This window comes from Echiichthys vipera, assembly GCF_963691815.1.
Source record: "Echiichthys vipera genome assembly, chromosome: 3".
In the NCBI taxonomy this organism is placed as follows: domain Eukaryota; kingdom Metazoa; phylum Chordata; class Actinopteri; order Perciformes; family Trachinidae; genus Echiichthys; species Echiichthys vipera.
The window spans coordinates 8,712,711-8,736,188 of NC_139828.1; the positions used below are offsets into that span (position 1 = coordinate 8,712,711).

General features: G+C 41.9%; 1 protein-coding gene across 1 annotated transcript in view; it reads right to left on the reverse strand.

The window, feature by feature from the left end:
• Positions 1-23,478, reverse strand: part of ncanb (neurocan b) — a gene marked incomplete at its 3' end in the record, with an annotated part of 104,311 nt that overhangs the window by 5,053 nt on the left and 75,780 nt on the right. The window contains exons 11-13 of the mRNA XM_083911237.1: positions 10,638-10,796; positions 7,007-7,089; positions 6,420-6,564 (exon numbers count right to left, since the gene is read on the reverse strand). Of these exons, the coding sequence (XP_083767363.1) occupies positions 6,420-6,564; positions 7,007-7,089; positions 10,638-10,796 (387 nt within the window). The remainder of the gene's footprint in view (positions 1-6,419; positions 6,565-7,006; positions 7,090-10,637; positions 10,797-23,478) is intronic.

The window sequence follows — 23,478 nt, forward strand, 5'->3', positions numbered from 1 at the left end:
ATTACCTGGTGATTCAATGAGGCAGGAATAAATGTGGGTCTGTATTTCATCTCTGGACACTGAGTGGGCTCTTTTACCCACTTCTCCTCCGGTAGGCTGTACGGACAAACATTCCCTAACTCTTTGATTTTTTACATATAACCATCGCCGCTCAGCATCAACGTAATATAGCTGCCTGACTGACATTAATCATTGCAAGAGGTTTCCAGGCCGGTTAAAATAGGCGAAATCATGACAGATCACGCCAGGATATGTATTTACGGACAGTCAAATGCCCCCTTTCCACTTTGTTTTCACTGGAAAGGGGGCATGACCTCATGTTCTACTCTCTTCCATGCTACGTTTTGGCCAAATCAGTATGTATTGCAAGCATAGTAGGCAGTTTTGAATACAGCCGAAGAGCTGGCTCATTGTCTGAAGGATTAAAGTTGTGTAAATTAGTTTGGGCTGGAAAAACCTTCAATGCTTCCACAATCGGAAGCACCTATTTTGCAAACTACCCTTGGATGTGATTTACAAACTTCAGGGCTAAAAGCAGTCACCAGAGGACTTAATCAGCAATCGGAAGTTGTTTACAAAACCTCTTAACTTCCTTGTCCTTGTCCTAATACCTCTTAAATTCTTAATAAAGGAAAGCAAAGTCATTAACTCCGATGAAAGGAATGCCGCATGTACAGTTTAATTTGTTGCGGAAGGAAGGGGCAAGAAGTTCTTCTTTCCTCACTTGAGACGATCACAAGCTCAACCCAAATGGATGGCTTAAAGGTAGTTTTCCATTAGCCCTCACCTTTGTACACTGTTGAATGATTTCTCACAGCGGGGACAAGTGAAGTCAGAATGTATTGAAGTAGGGATAAAAGAAAATGTCACCAAACTCAGAAAAGCAAATGGAGCCGTGATTTTATTGGAGACACTTTCGGTCAGAAAACCTTTATTGAATAAAGCCTGAAGGATGTATCGAGAGAGGAACTAGGTTTCTTTAACGCCCATAAAAAAGCAGCAACTTAAATGGTTGAAATACAAGTGTGGATTTCTGGTAAACCAGCCATTGTTTACGACGAAACATGCAGCCGCTTCTGGCATCTCAGTGTGCTGCTTTCTGTGTACAGGCAGATTTTGAGAATACTCTCTATCCAATACTTTCAAGGTGGAGGAGAGAGTACAGTATAGTCGCTAACTCTGTGTGAGAGAGTAACACACACAGATATAATAAAATGTGCTATCTTAGAAAGCAAAAAGTAAAAACTACCTCCATTTACAGCACCAGGACCATAACTTAAAAAGGAGAATAAAGGCAGAAGTTAAAAAACAGGGAGAAACAAGGGTGAAGAAATGGAAAACGAAAGAGATGGAGAAGAAAGACTGAAGATGGAGTGGAAGATGTTCTTAGCATTGTATGTATATGGACATTACTGTATAAAGCTTACCGATTGCATAGGTGTAATCATTTCTAGCTTTTGATTTAAGGTATTTTAGTTTAGCTGACATTATATAAGAGGGAGTTACTCCTGCATGCAGATGTGTGTGCTTTAGCTGTGTACTTGAAAGCAGCATGTTTCTGGAGGTATTTCCTGTGTCTGTGTGGCGAGGGGTAGTCAGTGTGAGCTAGTCACATGCGGAGAGCCGCATACAGTTAGATGCTGCTTTCTCTTGGCTCTCCTCCATGACTTCAAGGCATGAAAGAGTACAGTATGTTCATTCTCACTGAAACAGTACAGAGAGTGAGTTTCCCGTGAAAACAGACGATGTGGACGGATTAAGTCCTGTTTATTAAACAGTCACCTTTCAGAACGGGTCTCCGATATTACTGCTTGTTTTCTCGAGAATCGTTCATCCAAACAACTCCACACTTCCTTGGGTCATGAGCAATACACCTTTCCTGACATAGTTTCGTCCCCGACCAATGCTAGAGTATATGCTTTATTTGCTAACAGCTCTGGTCGGCAGAAAAAAAATGTTTGCACTGTACGTTTCTGCTGTAAGTTGGAGCTGGAGCTAGGAAGTGCTGAACTTAGCGTAAAGACTGGAAACGCCAGAAAATGACAGAAAAACAACAATTTGAGGCTTTAGAAGAAATTACACAAGGGGAAAGGCAAAACAGTTTATCTGCTCATCCAGCACTTCTGAATAGCAACCCAAGACTCCAGGAAGTCACTACTCACTGAAAATCCCTTGTCACAATTGTCATTTTTACATATCTTAAAAAGGATTAAACAAACAACATATGACATGTAAATGAGAGTGCTTTGGAGCTGCTGCTCAGTGGATTTTTGATCTCTGGATAGAGCCAGGTCATTTCTTTCCCCCTTGGCTTCAAATCTTGCTAAATCTCTACAGAAAACGTTTGGTTAAAGATTTATGTTACATAAGCTTGTGAGCAGCATAGTGTGATGAGAGAGCAGCTTCTTGGAAGGTCTGGTTGGTCTGAGACTTCTGCCCTGCACACACCTCCCTGCGGAGGATGTAACTATCTGTATCTGTGATGTCTAAAATGAAAAGACAGGGTCCCTGTGGGGGAAGTCTGGCGCCGCTCAGGTGGGGTTGTTGAAGGGGACATTCATGTCCTCCTTTCTTTCCTTCCTGTCTGTGACTGGACAGATTGAACCTCTGCATTTACCACAAATCAACATAAGGATAATTATTGTATTGGAACTACTAAATTAAACCTAGGGGGAGTGTTTGCACTCACGCTGATCATCTTATCTTTTCCCCTCCGTCCCTTCTGAACCCAAATGTCAGTTGCTTGAGCTAAAACTGAAAGCTCAATGCACACACATGCCATGCACACTAGATGGTTATGTAATTCATATAGAAATAAAAATAGTTTCCCCCCTTGCTTTCAAAATAGATTTCACCAATGACAGTTTAACTCGACACAATGTGTATCCAACAATGATTACATTACACACCAATGGACACATCAAGTGCTCAAGGCACTGAGCGCCGCCTCATCTCCCGAAGAACTCTGACAGCACGCTGAGTATGTCATGCAAAATTAGATTTCCTGTCTCTGTACATAATAACCCATCAAGATAATGGAACAATTTCATAATACTTACATGTCCTATTGAGGGTAAATTCCCTCTTGTCCTCGCTGGAAGAGCTCAGCGGCAGAAGACTACGTGTCTCTCTTTTTAAAAGTGTAAAACTTGGTCTGTGTGTTACTGTTTTCTTGAAATTTACATTTCTTTTCATTATCCTTTTTTATACAATGCTAATCCAGCAATGACACATACTGTTTCTGAATGTAGTAAACAGCTGTATTTAAACTGCAAAATTCAGATCACAAGGCTCTCGTTATATATTCTCATTTGGGAAGATTCTGTATTCTGAATGGCCCGAAGACCTCACACGATCAGACGAAGACGCAACAACAGTCACAGTGCAATCAGCTGGAGGAGTGGGTCTTCTACATCACTATGCAGATATTTAGCTGGCTAAATAGCTCAAGGTAAAGATTTTTGTAGGAATCAGAGGTCAAATCAGCAAGTTTAATAAGGCTCCATATATGTGTGATTAATGATTAGAGGCTTGTGTGAGCGGGTTGTAAAAATATTTAGCGTGATGAGTATGGTTCTCTTTCGTCCAAGATCTCACCGACTTCTCATCGAATGCCCTCTCACTTCTTTTCAGTTGCACTGCCAAAATATTGTGACACCTGACACCCTGACTGGCCCCTGGGCTACTGACTGAGGTGTCCGAAAGGCTCACATGGTATGGCCTAATCATGCCTAGGGGCTGCTGCTAAGCAGACAAACGGGTCACATGAGCTGTGAGCATTGGCAAATCAGGTGGAGAATACTCAGCATGGAGCTGACAAACTCCACTGATAAGACAAGACATTACATGGGGTTATTGAGTAGGAGAAGAGGCTGGCAGGGGGAAGCGTAGGGGAGATGAAAAGACGCTGGTGATTGTAACTGACTGATTAAGGTCAGAGGTGGGTTGGATGCTGGGGACTCGTGACAGTGTTCATCAGAGGTGGTGCAACACTTAGCTTGTGAGGGAAATATCCTTCCTGTTCATACCAGGACAGATCTGGTTGTTTCAGGAGACGTGCTCATTGCCTGAGGCTTTAGAGTTACCCTCTCTGTGCTTGTGGCCTCTGATGACAAACCATCTGTTCGAGCACAAATAATTAGCTCAAATTAACATAATGACCATCAGCAAGGCCTTTACGGCTTTTATGTTAAGGCTCATCCAATATTCAGTGATGAAGGGGGGAGATTAGAGAAGCTACTTTATTAGTTCTACAAGTATAGGTCAAACACTCCCAGTAGGGGACCATCCAAAGCTTAAGATGCTGACCATCAACCCAAATGTTCCCAGTTCCAGTCTGACCTTTGTTGCTTACTTATTTCATGTCTTGTCTTTACTGTCTGTAAATAAACACTGATAACACCCTGCAAATTACTTCAAATCAAATAAGGATTTAATTAAGATGATCCTTAGCTGACTTACACCCTCATCTACCAACAATTACGTTAACATTTAGAGTAAAAAAGTTCTTTGCTGAAAGTAAAAAATAAAGGATTCATTTATTTAACTTGCCACCTGCTGTACTAAGAGCGACCTGTAGAGCAGCCTTCGAGTGATCACGAGTGGGACTAACCAATCAGACACAAGGATTTACCTGATGGAAAGGGATGCGCCAATAAGGATGGTTGAAATAACAATTTGGCAAATAGACGATATTGATGTTTTTTTAATGTTTATTTTGCTTTTGTTGGTATTTATTCCCCTTTCAGTGCAAGGGTAACAGAGAAACAGTAATTAATTAAGAAGATCTTAACTGTTACTACTGATAAAGTGGTTCATCCCCTCAGTACACGATCTTTGAAGGAGCACAAATTTGATCATTGACCAAACTTCAATAAAGCTTTCTTTCATATGAAAAAGATTATTGAAAAAAAATGCTTCCAAAGCTGTTTTAACCTCTTAGCACAACATTTAGCCACTGCAAAACTGAGGCAACACAGCAGATAAAACATCGGCCACTGCAGTTGGTGAATATCATCTTATATGCCGATGATGTAGGCTGATTGCGGTCAACAAGGCAAATATTGTCAGATACCGATGTTCGGCCGATCAATCAGTGACTCCTCAATGAAAAGAGATTTTGAAATGACATAAAAGCAAACTTTTTTTTGGTTTTTGACCCCTGATGAATGTAACAAATATGAAAAAACCCCAAAATAAATTGTATAGATATTAAAATCAAATGCAAATAGTGGTCTAAATTATCATATTCTTCATTATACATATTGCTTCAACTAACTTGTTTCTGTGTTGCATTCACCTGTGATCTATATAACACATAGTTTTTATTCTTAAGCTTGTCAATAGGTGCAAAAGTGAAGGAATACATTCAAATGCCTACAGCTAAAACTAGAGCTTGTCCTATCCAAAGTTTCAGGGAAAGCTTTGGGAGCACATCCACCAGTGGCTTCTTGTGTCCCAGTATTTCTCTAAATCTGACAGCTAAACTCCACCTAGCTTAAAGTCTTCTTGCCATCAGTCATAAATCTGACCTGTATGCAAATATGGGGCAAAAATAAGCTCTAATAGGCTCTCAGAGGAGCATGTGGAGGCGTAACTCCAGCGCCAAGATGGGGCAGTGGCAACAGGGGACGTGAAGCAGAGTTAGCGCCGTAAAATATACTGTAGGAACTTAACCAATAACTTTGCTCTCTCCTCCTTTTGTTGAGTTTAAGTTTTATGAACAAAAAGCAGACGGTACATTCTGCCTCAAGACGTGCTTCACCTCAGTAAAACAGAACATTTGGGAGAGGAAATGGAGCCGTGATATGAGGGTTTGTGCTGGAGGAGGATGAGAGATGGAAGAAGGAGCTCTGGTGAGCGGGAATGACTGTGAATGGGAAGTGCGTAGGGTGACTGAAGAGGTTTGGAGCTAATCCCTTCCGCTGCTGAGAGACGTGTATAATGTTAAGTATGACATAGCCAGGGTGTTCAGATTCCCCTAAAGGTGCAGTGCTTGTGTGAGCTGCTTTGCATAAGAAAAATCTAACCTTCTATCTTATAAAAGTAAAAAGTTATTTGCTGAAAGTGAAAAAAAAGGACACAACTTGACACCTACTAACAGCGACCTGTTCATGAGCAGCTCTCCAGTGATCACATGATTGATTTTCCTTAAAGGATTTTAGACTAAAGAACTGACAGCACAGCGAGGTTTTACTCCTTCGCCCCTATTCTCCATTTCACTCCGCCTCTTTCTATCTGATTGCACACCGTCTCACTCTTTAAAGCCCATGTTTCCCTGCAGCCTCTTCTTTTTTAGTGTTCCTGCTACTCTTCGCCTCTTTGCCTCTCTGTCACTCATCTTAATCACCTGTTGAGTTGGAGCGTGCTCCATGCCACTCTCTCCTCTCCTCTCCCTCCCTCCACCTTGTTGTTCTCACCTGTTCCCTTCTTGCAAACATAGGGCAGATTGTAGTTGCAGGGCACATCGTTCCATTTGCCATTCTCATGAGCAATCATAACCACGCAGTCTTCTCCTCCAGCAAAGAAGTTGTCTGGCTGGTTCTCGCGCCAGTTCTCATATTGCTGCAACACACATACAAAAATCAGACAGTTAGACAAACAAACCTTTTTTTTTTAGCTCAAATTAAACATGATTTCCTTTGACATCAGACACTAATCACACATCTACTTTTCCCTCCCTCAATAATCAATTATATGTAGAAAATTATTTATTTGTTTGTTTCATTTTTGAGGTTTTTGTGTTGTATCTAATGATGAAGAATGGCAAACAAAAGTGCTGAAGAGACACGCTCTCATTACAGGTAGCAGTGGAAATCCTTTGTTGAGATCACAATGGAACACACATTCATGTGTGTTATAATTATGTTTTCAACAAACTGCTGTTCAGGAGGTTTCCAGCTGCGATGCTGAGCACCTCCGCATTTATCAAGTTTCTCTAGGGCCTTAAACTCCACTGAGATCAACAGCTAACAAAGAGACTAAACAGACACAGCTGGTTCCTCACCAGATCCATCTTGTCGGTCCATTGAAAGTCGTCCTCCACTGTACGATCATTTAACCCGATCCAGGTGTTGTCATGGCTTAGACCTGAGTAGGAGGTAACGGGAAATGAATACAGAGAAAGAAAACAGGCATGCAAAAACAGTACGCACACTCACACTCACACATACACAAAAAGCAGACATAAGGTAGTTCAACAAAATGGCACCTTCAAACAAAATATAATATAATATAATATAATAATATAATATAATATAATATAATATAATATAATATAATATGATATGATATAATATAATATAATGTAAACAGAAAATAATAAATGAACACCTCCCTGGCCTCACCAAGGAGGAAGCATCTTTGACAGAGGTTTATTATATAGGTTTAAGTCCAGTACTGTAATATTAAAAATGGACAATGGAAATATTACATTTATGTTTGTTTCAGTTATTAATTTGAGGAAGGTTACAGTCTCCTCATTGCTCCCACATTTGTTCCTTCAGTGGAGAAGAAGAGTGATGGTAGAGTGACAAATACGCGCTTCATGTACATCCTGATTTAAGTCTGTTTCCATTGCACTGTGTCACAATTTGTTTATATCCAAATACCAACTTTTCCACCTCAGCCAAACAATATTTTCAGTGATTGAATGACATAGAACTTTCTTTTAATATAGAGAAAAAGAATATAACTACTTAAAAGTAGATTTCTTCAGGGTTAAATTACATGGTGCACGCATAGATATGCACACTCACCAAAACCAGCATTTTAGGCAGTATCTGAGGCATTCCCAATACTGTTTGCTATAACAGCTGAGACAACAAACCAAGATGACATTGTTGTGGAAATGGATTTCTTCATTAAAGATCAACAAACAGGATCAGCTTTTTCTCCGTGGTTTATTTTCCTCTGCAGACAAAAAATACGTTCACCCCTGCTTCCTCACTCTTCCCAGAGTATAGCAGGAAATGACACCGATCCACCTCGTGCCCAGTCTTTTAGAAGAAGAGACAGGACGTGCTAAGCCTCAGTTGGGTGTCGTCTTTAGACCAAACAAAAACATGCCTCAGACATTACAATTCTGCATATTCTGAACCTCTCTCATCACAAGGTCTCTAACACAGAGTGCACATGCACAAATATGCCATTATACCATCATGAATTAATTATTTGCATTATCCATTAAAAAGGTTGGACAGAGGTGACACTGAACCGCGTCTGACCTGACAAAACTATGATTATGAATTACAAATATCCAAAATTCCCACAACAGCATCATCAGGGTTACTTCCTCAGACCTCACAGAGCTCCTCCAGAGTCACAGAAAACATCATCATCAGGATTGGTGAAGTTCTCTTTATGTGTGCTGTAGGTTTTTTATTTTGTTATTTGTGCAACAGGCTCCAGACATGAAGCCTGACTCAGTCCTGGAGCTGAACAGCTGGGAGACCTTCCCTCTCTGGCCTCAGCTGAGCGACGAACAGTAATGAGATACACTGTTTCTGTCTCTGATGGTGATGAGATTTCTATCTGTTTGAAAGGAAATATCACTAATGGCGTTTTGGGTTAATCTCATTGGTGTGTTTTGGGGCGTCTGTGTGCACGGTTGCATAGGTGCGTGCACGAGCATGCATGCACATATGTAATGGAATTTCAATCACGGAGTATCTGCTTAACATCATTACCAGGCCCATTAATCTTCCTAATGGCTCTGATCCCCTTATTGCAGGGGTGGAGACGTCCATTTTAGAGGCAATTAAACACACTTTTTTGGTGACTGAGCGCGTGTGGAAGAAAGATGGGTGCGAGATGGATGGCAACATCTTGGCATCTGTCCGAGACAGAAGGTGGCTCCGGTATTACAGGGGATTGTTGCTGGTGATGTGGACTTATTACAACACATGTGGCTGTGGAGCACTGCCAGGGGGCGGAAAAACTAAGCATGAGGAGATGAAGGCTTATGAGGAACCTAAGAAAGACTGAATGGATATTTGCACACACACACACACACACACACACACACACACACACACACACACACACACACACACACACACACAAACACACACAAACACACACACACACACACACACACACACACACACACACACACACACACACACACACACACACACACACACACACACACACAAAGGACAACATGCTTAAGATAGCAGGTGGGTGGACTTTGCTACAACCATCTGACAACTGTTGAATCTAAGAATGAGTCGTATAATCTTATTTTTCTAAATAAATGGGCAGAAATGGACAATTTCACATCTTTCAGTTACTTCCTTTGCAGTTACCTTACACCCACCGTGGGCATTTTTCACCTGTTTCAAGAAAAATTACATCCTTAGAGAGCAAATGATAGTACATTAAATGTTCTGTCACAGACACTTACATCAGAGCCTATAGCGCCTTTTCACCGCAACAAATGGTGATACACATTTATTTGACTGAACAGACTCGGCTCCAGAGGGCGTTTTGCAGCTGGGAGCGCAATAAACCCCTTCAAGGACCGTTCAGAGCCGAAGCAGAGACATTTATCTCTGAGGTTATGGAATACAAATAAGCCAAGAGCTGCCATCACCAAGTATGGTAATAATAAGGTAGAAGGGTGAATATTAATCAACAGCTAGTAAAAGCAGTGTGTAGGAGTCAGACGGCAGCAAGATGCTTAGATTATAAAGGCCATGTAATTGCCGTTATTTAAATTGATTGGGGACATGTTTAAATGTGATTGGTGGCTTTGAGTCACCAGGTTTCTTTTTTGAGTTATAGAGTTTTGAAGTAGGAAGAACCACTGGTTCCATAATATGTTTGAACGTTTTCTGTCACATCCTACGCGCTCTCCTCCGCATCGAAACAATGAATGTGAGTCTCCTGGATAATTTAACAATTTAGGACATTCATGATCTGTAGACCTTCTTTTGTCAGTTCGGTATGGTGGATGGCTCTAGATGTGGCAATACTCATGAGCCTCAGCTACTGCTGGTAAAGACGGCTATGCAATTTGATACAGACATGCATCATTACAGTCAAATTCACCACAGTATGAATTGTAATCACTTTGGTGATACTCTGATGTATCGTCCATCATCGACGTAAGACGTTTCACATATTTCTGCAATGTAAATCTGCTAGTTGTCTACCCAGAGGTGATTTGTTGCTCTAGCAATGTCACCATAATTTGGTCTTTAGAACCGGGTCAGTCTTGAACGTCGCATCACTATTCCCATCAGCCTCAGCTGTGGTTCGTGTAGCATGCTCACAAGCTAAACAAAGCTGGTCAAACAATATAATGGCTGAATATAAATGTGTTAGCGTTGTCATTGTGACCATGTTCCCATTATCATGTAAGCACCACCGGACCTCAGTACAGCCTTACAAAGCTCTGAGCATAGCTGCAGACTTTGTCTTGTTTACTAACGATTCAACCAAGAGTTCTGATGCATTTGAGGAGATTTTTATGCCCATCAGTTTGTGGAAGTTCTCCAACTACAAGTTACCTCATATTAGAGAAAATGAACAGGACTTATCTGCCAGCTGTGTTATCTGTTCTCAATTATTTACATAGGCTACAGCATCTGTGCCAAGTGTTTGTCCTCACTTTCCACTCAACCTCCACCCACCTCTGATGAAGTTCTGCTCGGCCATGCTGTGGATACTAGCCAGGTGGCCGCTGTGCTCCCTGCAGTCCTTTTCGGCATCTTCCCAGGTGTGTCTCCGGCTGAAGTACCTGTAGCAGTGGCCGTGGAACTTCCTCCACGTGTGCTCACAGCCCTCAGTGTCTGCAGGCATTCAGGGCGGATTGGGAAACAGAAGGAGGAGGTAATTGAAAAAGACAACGATTAGACAATGGGAAATCCATATGTGAAGATAAATATTAAACACCCACAGCCGACAAATGCAAACAAGTAATAGCATTGCACAGGAAAGGAGTAGGAGGATTTAGGGCTAAGAAGAGGGACATGAACATTATTTTTTGTACTTCTTTTTGTATCCACATGGCAAACTCTCCTTTTCTTGCAACACACAAGATATACAGTATATTGCTTCCCCCTCTTCCCATCTCCTCCTTCCTTTCTTTCTTTGGTCCTACAAGTATCTTGCCCTCTGTGACACTCCTCTCCATCTCCATCCCTCCATCTCTCTGTGCGTCTTTTTCTCTTTGATTTGACATGGACTTTTAATCCACAGCTGAGGCAAGCTGGCGGTGAGACAGCTTAGACCAGAGAAAGGCCGCTTTAATCTATTCAAATGACAACAATCCCTAGAAATGGCTTCCAGTGCACAGAGCTCGCTTGGTAATTAAGCCCTGTCACAGTCCTGTCAGCACGCCGACTCTCCCTCCCTCCATCCCTTCCTCCTTTTCTCCCTTCATCTTTCTCATCTATCTGTCCCGGGGTTAACTGTGTGACTCTGAACTGTACATTTCAAATGTGATGTGAGTGTGGCTCTCCGTTATCTGCTGGATTGTCTGCTTACATAGATGGGGGTTTGCAAATGATTGTACACCTGAAAATGTGGAAATGTATGTATAGTTGATGTGGTTCGGGCTCAACCTGTCAGCTATGCCACCTCCGGTTCCCTTGCTCCCTCTTGTGCTTTCTCCCTCCCTCCAGTGAGGGGATCAGGGGAAAGGCCTCAGCTTTTCCTCCAACAAATATGAAGCGACACCAGTAAATTGCGCGGTGCAAATTGGGCCGTATGGGGCCCTGCTTAGTATGCAGAGACATGCAGCTTTGGCCGTGAAAAGAAGAGGAAGAGAGGAAAGGAGTCCGTTATGAAAGCCCTTCTATACTGTAATATGAAATAAGGCCCTTGAAATCTTCATATTGCTTTGAGAAAGTAAGTGCTTTTCATATCATCTCACACCATCTCCTCCATTCTATTAAGGGCTATTTGAGGTACAACGGTTTGAAGTGCAATGACACCATTTCACAACATGATATGCACTGGGTCACAGCAAGACTGACTCTTCAGGTAAAGCTAGATTTTGTCTCTTAACCTCTCAACAGTCGGACGGCTTGCCCACAGGCTCTTTCAGACGCTGTGGTGGACTTAAGCCATAGTGAAGATGGGGGTATAAAACTAGATCATCTAAAGAATCCATTTGTACCAACCATAATTAGCTTGTTGGAAAAGGGGGCTAAATAACGCCTGTAATTTAGGAATTACATTTTTGGCGAGGGAAAAACTGACATGGTAATTTTAAAGGGGGGGTCCCTTGATCTCTGCATACTGGTGTCATGGAGTTGCATAAATTGTTTCTGACTGGAAAGCTGAGACTCTTGTGGATCAGCCTGACTGTATAGTCCTCATAGCCATTTTATTGAATTGAGAGCATTTTTTGAAAAACCTGAGCTCAGTGTATAAAATGAGCTGTTGTGTCCTCGAGGATAATCACAGCCTCATGAAACTTTATGACCACAAACTAGAGACCTGGAGCATCATTCAGATTATGTATGGCTTCCCTAGGTGTACTGACAATAGCGGGGTTGCTGAACAGTTTCCAGAACTGAAGTGCTTGCCATCCAATCACCAAAAAATACAGTTCTTGCAGAAATCTCCAAATGTGAAAGGTTTTGATATGAAATCAAAGCATGTTTTTTTCCGATGGTGTTCCTCAAGTTCCTGGTAACTTTATGTGTTAATTTGGAAGGATATTTGATCATTGCGATCAACGATTGAGTGGTAAAAAATTGTTAAATGTAGCACTTAATCTGATAACAAACGGTATCAATTCACAAGTTTGAGACATTATACAAGTAAAGTCCTACACACAGAACCTTTTTTTTTATTTTAAAGAAGTAAAACATCATAAAATGATTGTTGTGGTCCTGTACTTAACCTTGGATAAATTATTTTCACACAAGTACCCAAGAAATTAAAATTAGACCTCTCCCTATTAAAGCAAAAATGTGTTTGAATGAGTTTGATGATTAATGGCTTACTGCAAAAGAGACTCCTGCATGCACAACACATGGATCAACTAATATTCACAATAATTCTTTGCATTTTTACATACGAAATGAGCTTTATCACATCACAGACGGTTTGAGAAAATAAATCCACAGTCAGTCATATAGAAATATGACAAAACTGACACAAAAATACACCTGTCATTCATCTGAATAAACCAGAGCACTTAAAGTACGTAATATAAGCCGTTTTCATCAAACACTTTCGGTACAGTAAATCTAGAACCCTACATAACCCATGTGGACATGTATAAACATCAGATCTGTTTTGTGTTTCCACTGCATACGGCGGTAAACTTACATGTAGGCGGGGTTATAAACAGACGGTAAGAGCTGTGGACAGCCATGTGCTGAGAAATGAGCTGAAAAACCATTTTATTCTTCACTGCTCTATCCAGCTCTCACTGTATTTCCTCTTCACCGGGGATACAGAGGAACATCTGCACCAATCCCAGACTGCAGTGTTTCTTGAGCCACCCTTTAATATCAGATCAGTATGCTAGGTGACTCAATAGAGGAGTAACAGAAAATACAAGACAGAAAAGAGCAACTAGCCATTGCCAATGCAAAAATAGCTGTTCTAACGTGTGATGAAGTGAAGTGAATGGGACTGCTCTTAGCAGATGCATGTAGGTTCTCTAAATTAACGAGCACTTGATGACACTGAAAATACAACAGGAAGATATCTTATGTTTTTTCTGCACCAAGCAATTATTTTGTTCCTCTTGAATGACCTTTGTGCTATTTTTACTTGATTTAGTCGTGTCCTCTGAGCAGTGAAGCGAGTTCCTCTGACAATTATTGTGTACTGTATGTAGAGAATTTCTCCTTGTTGTCTGGGGGTTGAATCTGACGACCTCGAAACACGCTAATGACATGAAACCCAATTAGCCACTTTAACCTTCCGCCTCCTGTGGATGGCCCTGTTGCCTTAATAATATTTATTATATTCGCCTATGGTAGCTGCCATCTTGTCAGACTTTGACTCCTCCTCATTTCCTCTTACCAAAAAAGGGCATTGATGTGACGTCAGGAGGAGAGAGATACGGCGGTCTGAGTGACGTTTACAGAATTAGCAACATTAGCTAACATTAGCTCCAACGCCTGGGAGCTAGGCTAACAGAGCACATTATGAGATAAACGGGAGTGGGAGTCCTGTGTCTCTAGCGGAGACTACACTATGATATGAAAATAAGTTTTGAAAGAAACCCCCAAAAAACACAGACGAGTCGAATGCAGACACTCCCGGGTCTTGAGCAGAGATTACATCGGCTCCAGGCGTAAATTACAGGCAGCGTTTATGATCTATGATTCAAACTGATATTCAACACAATACCATGTTCATAGACTGTAAAATACCGACCCTCAATTTTGTAGATGCTGCAGCTTACAACCCTAATGGGACAATATGGAAATATGGTGTTAATGTTCATGTTTAATCCAGTCCTGCTGACCAGTAAACAAGTTTGTTCCAGTATGCAGTGAGTTTCAGGATGCCCATGCCCAAGAATTAAGCAACTGTCTAAAATGTTAATGTGGGATACTGTTAAATGAACAAACTGGAGATTAAAAAGTAGATTTGTCTTATGTTGGAAATTTAGAGTCTGTGCGCTTCAGAACAGAGAGCAAAGCAGAGCAGAGATGTTAATACGGTCATCACTGGTCCTATGGGACTGAAAATCAGCCACAGCCACTAACTCACTCCGCCATCTGACCTGGAAGCTAGCTGTTTGCCCACATGGCAGCTTGTACATTGTATTAGCATTGGGAGCGCGTCCAGTTTGGCTCATGGAGGTGGACAATGGGTTATTATCTACAGGGACAGGAGAGTCAGGGTAGGTGTCACACCTACTGTATAAATTTAACATACACACCTTCATTGAATCATACACCGACTGCCATGAGGTCCAGACTGTCAGCTGGCCCAGAGGCTGTATGTGTATACGGTTAGTTCTGGCCACATTAAACCATGAAAAACAAACTACACACACAAGTGCAGGGGTGGTGTGATTTTTGCTTGGGTTTTTACTTACATATAAAAAATATTCTGTGTCCAAGGAAGACGAAAAAACAACTTGCAGACAAACTAAGTGCATCAGCACAGTAAGATGCAGAGTGGGAGGACAGAAGAAGAGAGAGAACGAGAAAGAGAGAGAGAGAGAGAGAATAAGAGAGTGAAAGAGCCGCAAAAACAGAGAGAGAGAGAAAGAAAAGCAGAGATAAAAAAAGTAAACAGGGATGTTTTTTACCCATCAGATCTTCAACTTAGTCTCTGCAGATTTCTTCTCCCACTCGCTGACATGACAGTAAGGCTCAAAGCCCGACATCACATCAACCTCTTCAAATATTTAGACATTACTCAAGTCGTCTTCTTTTTCACATTTTTCCCCTCTGTCAGAGAGATATTCAGAGGGAGATATGCAGAGGGTATGTTCCAGCCATTAATATTCTCACAGACTTTGGTGAACGGCAGTTAGGATATAAAAGGCCATACACTTCCAGCTGACTGATTGGCTCGTTTATCCACATCACCAAGTGATATTTCTACTGCTTGGCTTTTTAGATCCCCTGAATGATGAAACGGGTGTGTGTTTGCATGTGTGTGTGTGTATACGCTGCCATTATGCCTCCTCCCCAGCTGACTCTTTGAAGTCTGACAGCTCAGTGTGTCATTTGCAAGAGGGCAGATGACAGCAGTCCAGGGAGAGAGGAAGTAAGTGAGAAAGACTCTGAAAGAAGAAGGGGGGGGGGATTGGGTTGCGGGGTGGGGGCGGGGTTTCTGCTGATCGCTAGCGACAAAAGGTGAGAATGTGAGGAGACTGTGCTAGTGGCCGTAGAATTATTAATGGTTGATACGAGTGCAGTGTTGATTAATGTAACATCTTAATAGTGTGATTCTCACAATTAGGAGTAATGGATGTTACAGTAAAACAGCTACAGAGCGCAACGTGAATGACTGATGCCAGTATGAAGCCTCATTCTGCATAGTTACATCATAGACGTGTCTTTGCAGATGGATGCTGATGGAGGAGGCCGAGGTAAAAGGGAGGGCAGCGTGGGCCCTTACAGTAAAAAGGCAAAAAGTCGCTCCATTTCATCCAAATGGACACTGTAGCTAATTACTGGAGGTGAGGACAGGACACACAATCCACATATTTCTACATTTCCACTGCATCAGTATTACTCTAAAAAAAGAGTAGGCAGGTAGTGGTGCATCAGTGTGCAGCTAATGTAAAGCACACCGACAAGTGAATACACTCTTATCATGCATGAGAGCAACTTGTCTTGTAAAGAGATCACCAGGATCAGTGTTAGGCAGTGACTTATGACTTAGTAACTCGTTACAGTAATGTGATTACTTTTTTCAGTAACACATGTTGTAAGAGGGTTACAATTTTAAAATTCAGTTATGGGGTGGATGTGGATCAGGAGGTTGAGCGGCTCGCCAACAAATCAGAAAATCAGTTGTTTGTGTCCTTGGGCAAGACATTTTTTGCTCCCGAAGGCTGCACCATTACCTGCTCACTCTTTTGAGATTAATACTAATGCAGACAATAAAAATGCACAAAAATGTCCATTGTATGTGTCGACTGTATGTCCTGTCTTCAGCCTCCTCCATCAGCACAAGTCTATGGGCTAGTTATGCAGAAAAAGCCTTCAGACTGGCATCAGCGTGTGAATGTGGGTCTGAATGATCCATTTACCATTACCATTTATTAGTTACTAATCTCAGTAATGCTCCGTTTTGATATTTTGGGGTCAATTATTAGCTTTCTTACGGCTGAAATACGTTGGGCACAGACGCAGCGCGACAGGTCTGCTGTAGCATGCCTAGAAAACTACTTAAAACTGTGTAAACGTGTGAGTAACGCAGGTGTTTTTTACATTACACACTACAACAAATCAATCAAATCAATGTAATGTATACATGACCCTGCAAACAATCCAGTTCATTCATTCAGCACCAGTTCATATAGACGCTTCTAAACCCTGCATAACCAACTTGCTAAAAGTTAATATTCACACTGTGAAGCTGACAGCAAACACACGCTGCAAAGACGGCGTCTGTGTAGCAGGTTAAAAGCCCCGGTCTGCTTGATCTTACTCACTGCTTCTATGTTGCATAATGTACCTGCCACATTTACCTGGAAATGTTTCTGGTTGGGTTTTTGTGTTGCTATTCCCAGCTTGTTGTGGTTGTGTGGTTTTGTTGTTTGGTCTGGTCCTGTCTTCTGTATGTTTATTTATGAAGACAATTAATAAACACATAAAGAGAAAAAAAATACAAAAAACCCGTGCCAATGTGACACGTTACATCTTTGCCTCACTTATTTCGGACGTTACTTGGAGTTTGAAAGAGGGTTATATAATATAATTTTTGTATTTTCTATATAATAGCCATTTCTTCTTTGTGGGTTCAGAGGACAGACTGTGGGGGACACATTGGTTTAGCGTTGCGGGAAGCGGTTGGACTCTCAGCTGCAAGCTAGCCAGCAGAATATACTATATAATCCCAATAAAACATCTGTTGCAAACTTCACACTTCTTCATGCTCTTTTTTTGCACAACTTTTCAAACATCACATGCAACCACTGTTACTTTGCAAGTCCGAATGAATGAGACATAAAATAACACACAGGAGTGTTCCTAAATCCCTATAAAGGTTGCAGGAGAACTTCCTGTGCTGGAAATAGCTTTGGGCTGACAGCAAATGATGAGCAAAAGGAAGTGGAATAGCACTAGCCAGACTTCGTATCTTGGCCATCTAAGTGCTTTTACTGTTTGCTTGAGAATATCAGAAAGAAGAAGCACAGAAGCGTGCTAAACCTTTAGCACAGCTCAAATAAGTGTTTTGTCAGAAACTTTAATTGATGCACAACAGAGGAACACAGACTCTCCTCTCTCCCTCCATCTCTTCCTCTCTTTTCATCTATTATAACACCTGCTCCGATGCTTCCTTTCTCTCTTCTGTTTCTTTCTTTTCACCCTGAACTTCTTTCCACTCAGGAGAAGAGAACGACAGTTGCTTAAGGAACATCGTCTAATTAAGAATTGAATGAGAATTAATTAGCCCCTCAGTTAAGCACTTTTCTGTTAGGAGGGAGAATTGGCAAGTGTTGAATACAATAGCATATGCCGAGAGAGTGGTGCCTTGCTATTATTCCGTTTGAATAGCCTCTACCAGGCTGAAGAAAAACTTCAGGGACTTTTTTGTGTGTGCTTGTGCACCTGAGTTTCTGCCTCTCTCTCGGTCTGTTTCCTTCTTCAGACGACCGCTGTGAGTGAGATAAACCAAGAAGCTCCAGGTCCCTCCTTCTCAGTCTTGGCACGTGTCCCTCTCAACATGTTATTAGAACGCATGACTCTTCATTATCATTAAAAGCCTCTAAAGACCCGGAGGATGCACAGAAATTAATTTGGCCTGTGCTTTCTGCTGAGTGGCCAGTTTTTGATGGCAGCAGCACAGTCGGGGAGAGAGCAGAGAAGCATCTCGGCGAACTCAAGCACCTTCCTTCTGAGACTCTCGGTCAACTTTGTAAGCCGATGCTGAGTCACAAAACCACCCACTCCAAGAACATGATGTAAAAAAAAAAGAAAACAACAAACAAACAAAGACCTACATACAGTTGGGACTATCAAGCATCTAACAGCAGCTTGTACATCACAGGTTCAGTCAAAATGCTCAGTGCTCAGATAATGGAGAGTAAATAAGCTTGCAGTGTCCTATCTGGTTGACCAATTGGATTTTGTACTTGTAGATGTATTTCAAGAAAGAGTACCACAAAAGGACAGAAGCATAAATCTGGTACGGTCATATGGTATCACTAGTATATCTCCATTCAAAATGCACAAAAACCTTGAATGTATTATTTTAAATCTGTATAAAATGTGATTAAGACATCCTAACCTCATTTTGTTCTAACACTATATCTGAGCAAACCTATTGACTTTAAAATCAACTCTATCACCAAACAAGTCTGTACTGGACAATTTTGCAAAATCTGGAATTACAACCAACAACGGTGTCTGTTTTCCCTCCCTTCCCTCCCTCTCACACTCTACACCATCTGCATACAGCAACTACAATATGAAAGAGAGAACTCCTATGTTGTTGGATTCCAAGATGGTTAGTTAAAAAAACAAACCAGAACCGGAGATATCTTCTTTTTTATTTCTTGCATTCTTCCTCCTTGTCAAAACCTGGTGCCTACATTACCCATAATACAACATGGCAACAGTCAACACTGGCATGCTGGGCAGGCGTCAACGTAATTACAGGATTCAGTGACCTAAGCACGTATCTACGTGATTGTGGAGTAATGTTACTGCAGCACTTTCTACCGTGAAAAAGTCACCAATGAAGGCTTCAAAACCAAAACTACACACTAGAACAAGTTCCAGAAAAATAACATCCGCGTCAAGATCACAACAACAACAACAACAACATCAATGACATTGCTGCATTGTTTACATTACATACGCTGCTTCATGTTAGCTACATGCTAACATCGAGGAAAGGTCAAATAGTTACTTTGAATCATTCGTATAGGCCCAGAATTTTACAATCAGTGGATCCTTAATATTGCCATGCACAAGTGAGAGAAAAGGTAGAATATGAGGTCAGAACCAAAGTGTACAGCGATGGGATGGCGGAGGGACTGCATCTGGAGCTTTGTGACTTCCCACCACTGGTAGTCAGCTCAGTCTGGTCTCCTCCTCATTAGTCTCTCGTGTGCAGACTACACTACATTGTCTGCTGCCTTCCGGGTGTTGCTGTTGGTGTCAATGTACTCAAACGTCTGCCTATCTCCCTGCCCCAGATTCACCCCCCGTCCTCTTTGGGAGGAAGTTGTGCCCTACTTTTCTTTAGGTTTCCTGTAACGCTGTCTCGTTTTTGTTTTCCTGTCAAACGACTACTGTGTGTCGGTGCATGCACGTGTATGGTGTGTGTGTGTAAGCCAGCAGTATCTCCTACCAGTAGAATGAGTGAGCCATCCTGCTTAGAACACTGTGACTTACACTGGATTTATATTGGTTTCAATGGATAGATGTGGTGTATAATGGTCTCACTGCACGAAGGCTGACCCCCCCCCCCCCCCCCAACACACTTCTAGGCTAAACTCATCAGCAAGCTCGCCTGTGTGTTTGCTTCTGTATGCTGCTCAACCAGAAGTCGACAGTAACTAGGGGTAGCAACACTTTTCTCCCAAAAGGCAAATAAAAATGAATAAATATTATTTGACTTATGGAAGCAGGGGAAGGAACAGAAGCTGTGGAGGAGAAGATGGATGAAGCGCTGGCCTTGCCTGTGAGTTGAGGGTGAGAGCAAACACATTCCTTACAAATAACCAAGCAGCAGCCAGATCCCTTGGGATTAATCAGCTACACAATCCTTTTAATGCAAGCTTTCTGTTTCCAATTTGTACATTGTTAGTTCTGTTAGGGAACAGAGAAAGAGGTTTATTTAGCGTGTTGTTTTGTAACTACGAGTGATTGCAAAACACGGTAGTTTATGGAAATGTTCGACTGCCATCTAAGCTGCTGTTGAATACACAGAGGAAAATAATCTTATGGTAATTGGAAGGATACAAGGTTAGACTGAGTTTGGTTTGTTTGTGTGTGGTAAATTATATATCAGTGTACTGTCAAAGTAGAAAGGAAACAAAGCAAATAGGACGAGTGACACACGAGTGTTTGAGTCCTGTACTTCTAATGTGATGAGGACAAATTTTCGTGGGGCTTCACATCTTGATCTGTTTTCGAGGGTTCAGACTAACGCCCAGACACACTGTACAGACATCGAAGAACTAGTGGCGAGGAAGGCCAACTGTTGTGTTGCCTGACGTTGCCTCACCCAAATAGTTGGACTTGAACAAATCGTAAAGACAACAGCCGACATCTAAATAGCATGTACATTCTGCGCCTGCTTGAGAGGAAATAACTCTCCATACCAAGAGTACTCTGTATTTATCATTCAAAAAGGAAAACTGGAAGACGTACTTTACTTTAAGACGATATTTACTGTTATATAACACAGAGCATTACAAATTATTTCTGCAAAACTAATTGTTTTTGATCTCATGCCCTATTGACTTTAGTTGTTTGTTTAGTTTCACTTCTGTTCCTCTTCTCATGCACTGGTTCACTAAAGCTGAACTGCCAATCTCAGTGATTTCTGTCACTGACGGTCTCTGGGACTGATTCAACATGCTGAAATGGCCAAAAAGCCGGTGACAAGGGCCAACTGGTATCAATGTTGCGGGACAAACAGCAAAAACTAGGGCGACAGATGCTCACCGACAGCCAAACGACTGACTGTTTGCCAGTAGTTTGATAGCTAGAGAATGCATTATTATTATCAACGAGGGTCCTCACAAGTAGAGACATGTGCATGTGTGGTTGTGTGAAGGCGTGATAGCTGAAAGATCTCTAACTTCACAGCTCTAAGAAATGCTAAAGCATCACACAAACAGTCACAACAAAACAGCCGATGCACCCTGTTCAAACATGCTCACACAGTGACACACACATACACACACACACACACACACACACACACACACACACACACACACACACACACACACACACACACACACACACACACACACACACACACACACACACACACACACACACACACACACACACACACACACACACACACACACACACATACACACATACACAAATTCACAGTGTGACAAAATCTCCTGCGGTGCACCAGAGATGAGAAGCATAAAAAAATGCAAGGAGTGCTGGGAGTGACAGCAGAAAGGTCGGGAGAGAAAAGAAAAAAAGGAAGGCGACATGAAACAGAGGTGTCTACAGTAGTGGAATAGCAAAGAAAAAAATCCGCACTCTCACACGTGCTGAACATTATGTCGTTTTTCTCCCTAGGACGACGGAGGGAGGCGAATCACAGAGCGAACGATGGATAAAAAGAAAGACTGGAGGAAAGCAGCTGATGAGAAGAAACCAGCTAATGCCTCCTCCGTCACTTTTCACTTCAGTCAGGCTTAGAGAGATCCGGTTTCTGCCTCCACTGATTAGGCAGCGAGCCCAAAAAACCCCAGCAAGAACAGACAATCCGTCTCGGTAGTGGGATGAGTAGGAGTGGGACGAGGAGTGAAACAACTGACTGATATTTCTGTTACTACACAACTGCCTGTACAACATCTTTTCAACAACTATCCATTCATTACAAACATAGTAGAGTTACTACAGTAGAGTTAGAAAAATAACTGCAAGGTTGTTTCACACAGCGAAAACTGCACTTCTGATTATTAACATGACATGAAAAAGGCTGAAAACTTTATTGATGACGAAAGAAAAGCCATAAACCGACCTCCTCATCTCACAAGAACAAAACCTTGTGTGAAAAATATAAAGAAAATTCTCATTTTTACTGCAGAATAACAAGCAATTTCCTCCTCTCTCCTCCTCTCCACAGCGGAGGACGTCAGCCCTGTCAACGTACAATTATTGACTCTCAGATGGGATCGCCATGGTAACAAGCCAGAGAGAGCCAGCAGCATCCATCCAGAATCCAAGGCTGTTAGCTCACAACGCACACACCTGGACACATGCACAGACACACACTCATATTTAAGAACATACAGCAAATGAGACGGAGAGAACTGGACCACTTTGGTGAGACAGGGACCAATTGAATGGCATTTAAATGGATGGAAGCCTCGGCGGAACGAATGAGCTCATTTACAGTGTTCATGTCGCTGTTCACGACCCCCCCCTCTGGATATCAAACTGAGATCCCACCGAAATGGCAAAGCCTGGTGCGAATTGTACTTTTCACAGCTGAATCCTAGATTCCCCGAGTGCGGAGCAGTGAGAGATAAAAGTGACAGCGAAGCAGAGACTTTAGATTTACACAATCAGACCTGCTGCTCCCAATCAGGCATTAAGGCAGCAACGCAGCAGGAGAGGAAACGTACGCAGAGCTCCAGTGCATGCCAAATGAGAGGCCCACCCTGGAGATGTGTTTGTGCGTTTGGAGGAGGGAAGGGGGAAAAACACACTTTAAAGGGTTTACATGCAATACTGAAGGCTGGTGAAACTTGTGAGACTTGATCGATAAATGTTTAATGACCTGCTTTGATTTAAAGAAGCTGTATATTTAAGGTGAGGTTAAAACTGCCATGCACACAGTTGAGCACAGCACTACATACAAATCCATGTACTGTATAATCTTGCTTTTTCTTTTTAATGTATGATCTGCATCACAGGAGGGGCATGAATATTCAAGAGGCAGTCGTGAGCAGAGGGTAAATACAAGGAGTAGTTACTAAAGTTACATTTGCTGCGGTAAAAGATGCAAATAAGAGTTCACAAACATCGGGAATATGTTCAAATTTAAAGGGGCACTGAAGCTATTTAGTGCACTTCAGTAAAGTTTGGGAACTTTTCCTCTTTCCTAGCCGCTTAATCCTCTTGTAACTCCTCATATTTAGTGAATTTAGACCCCCAG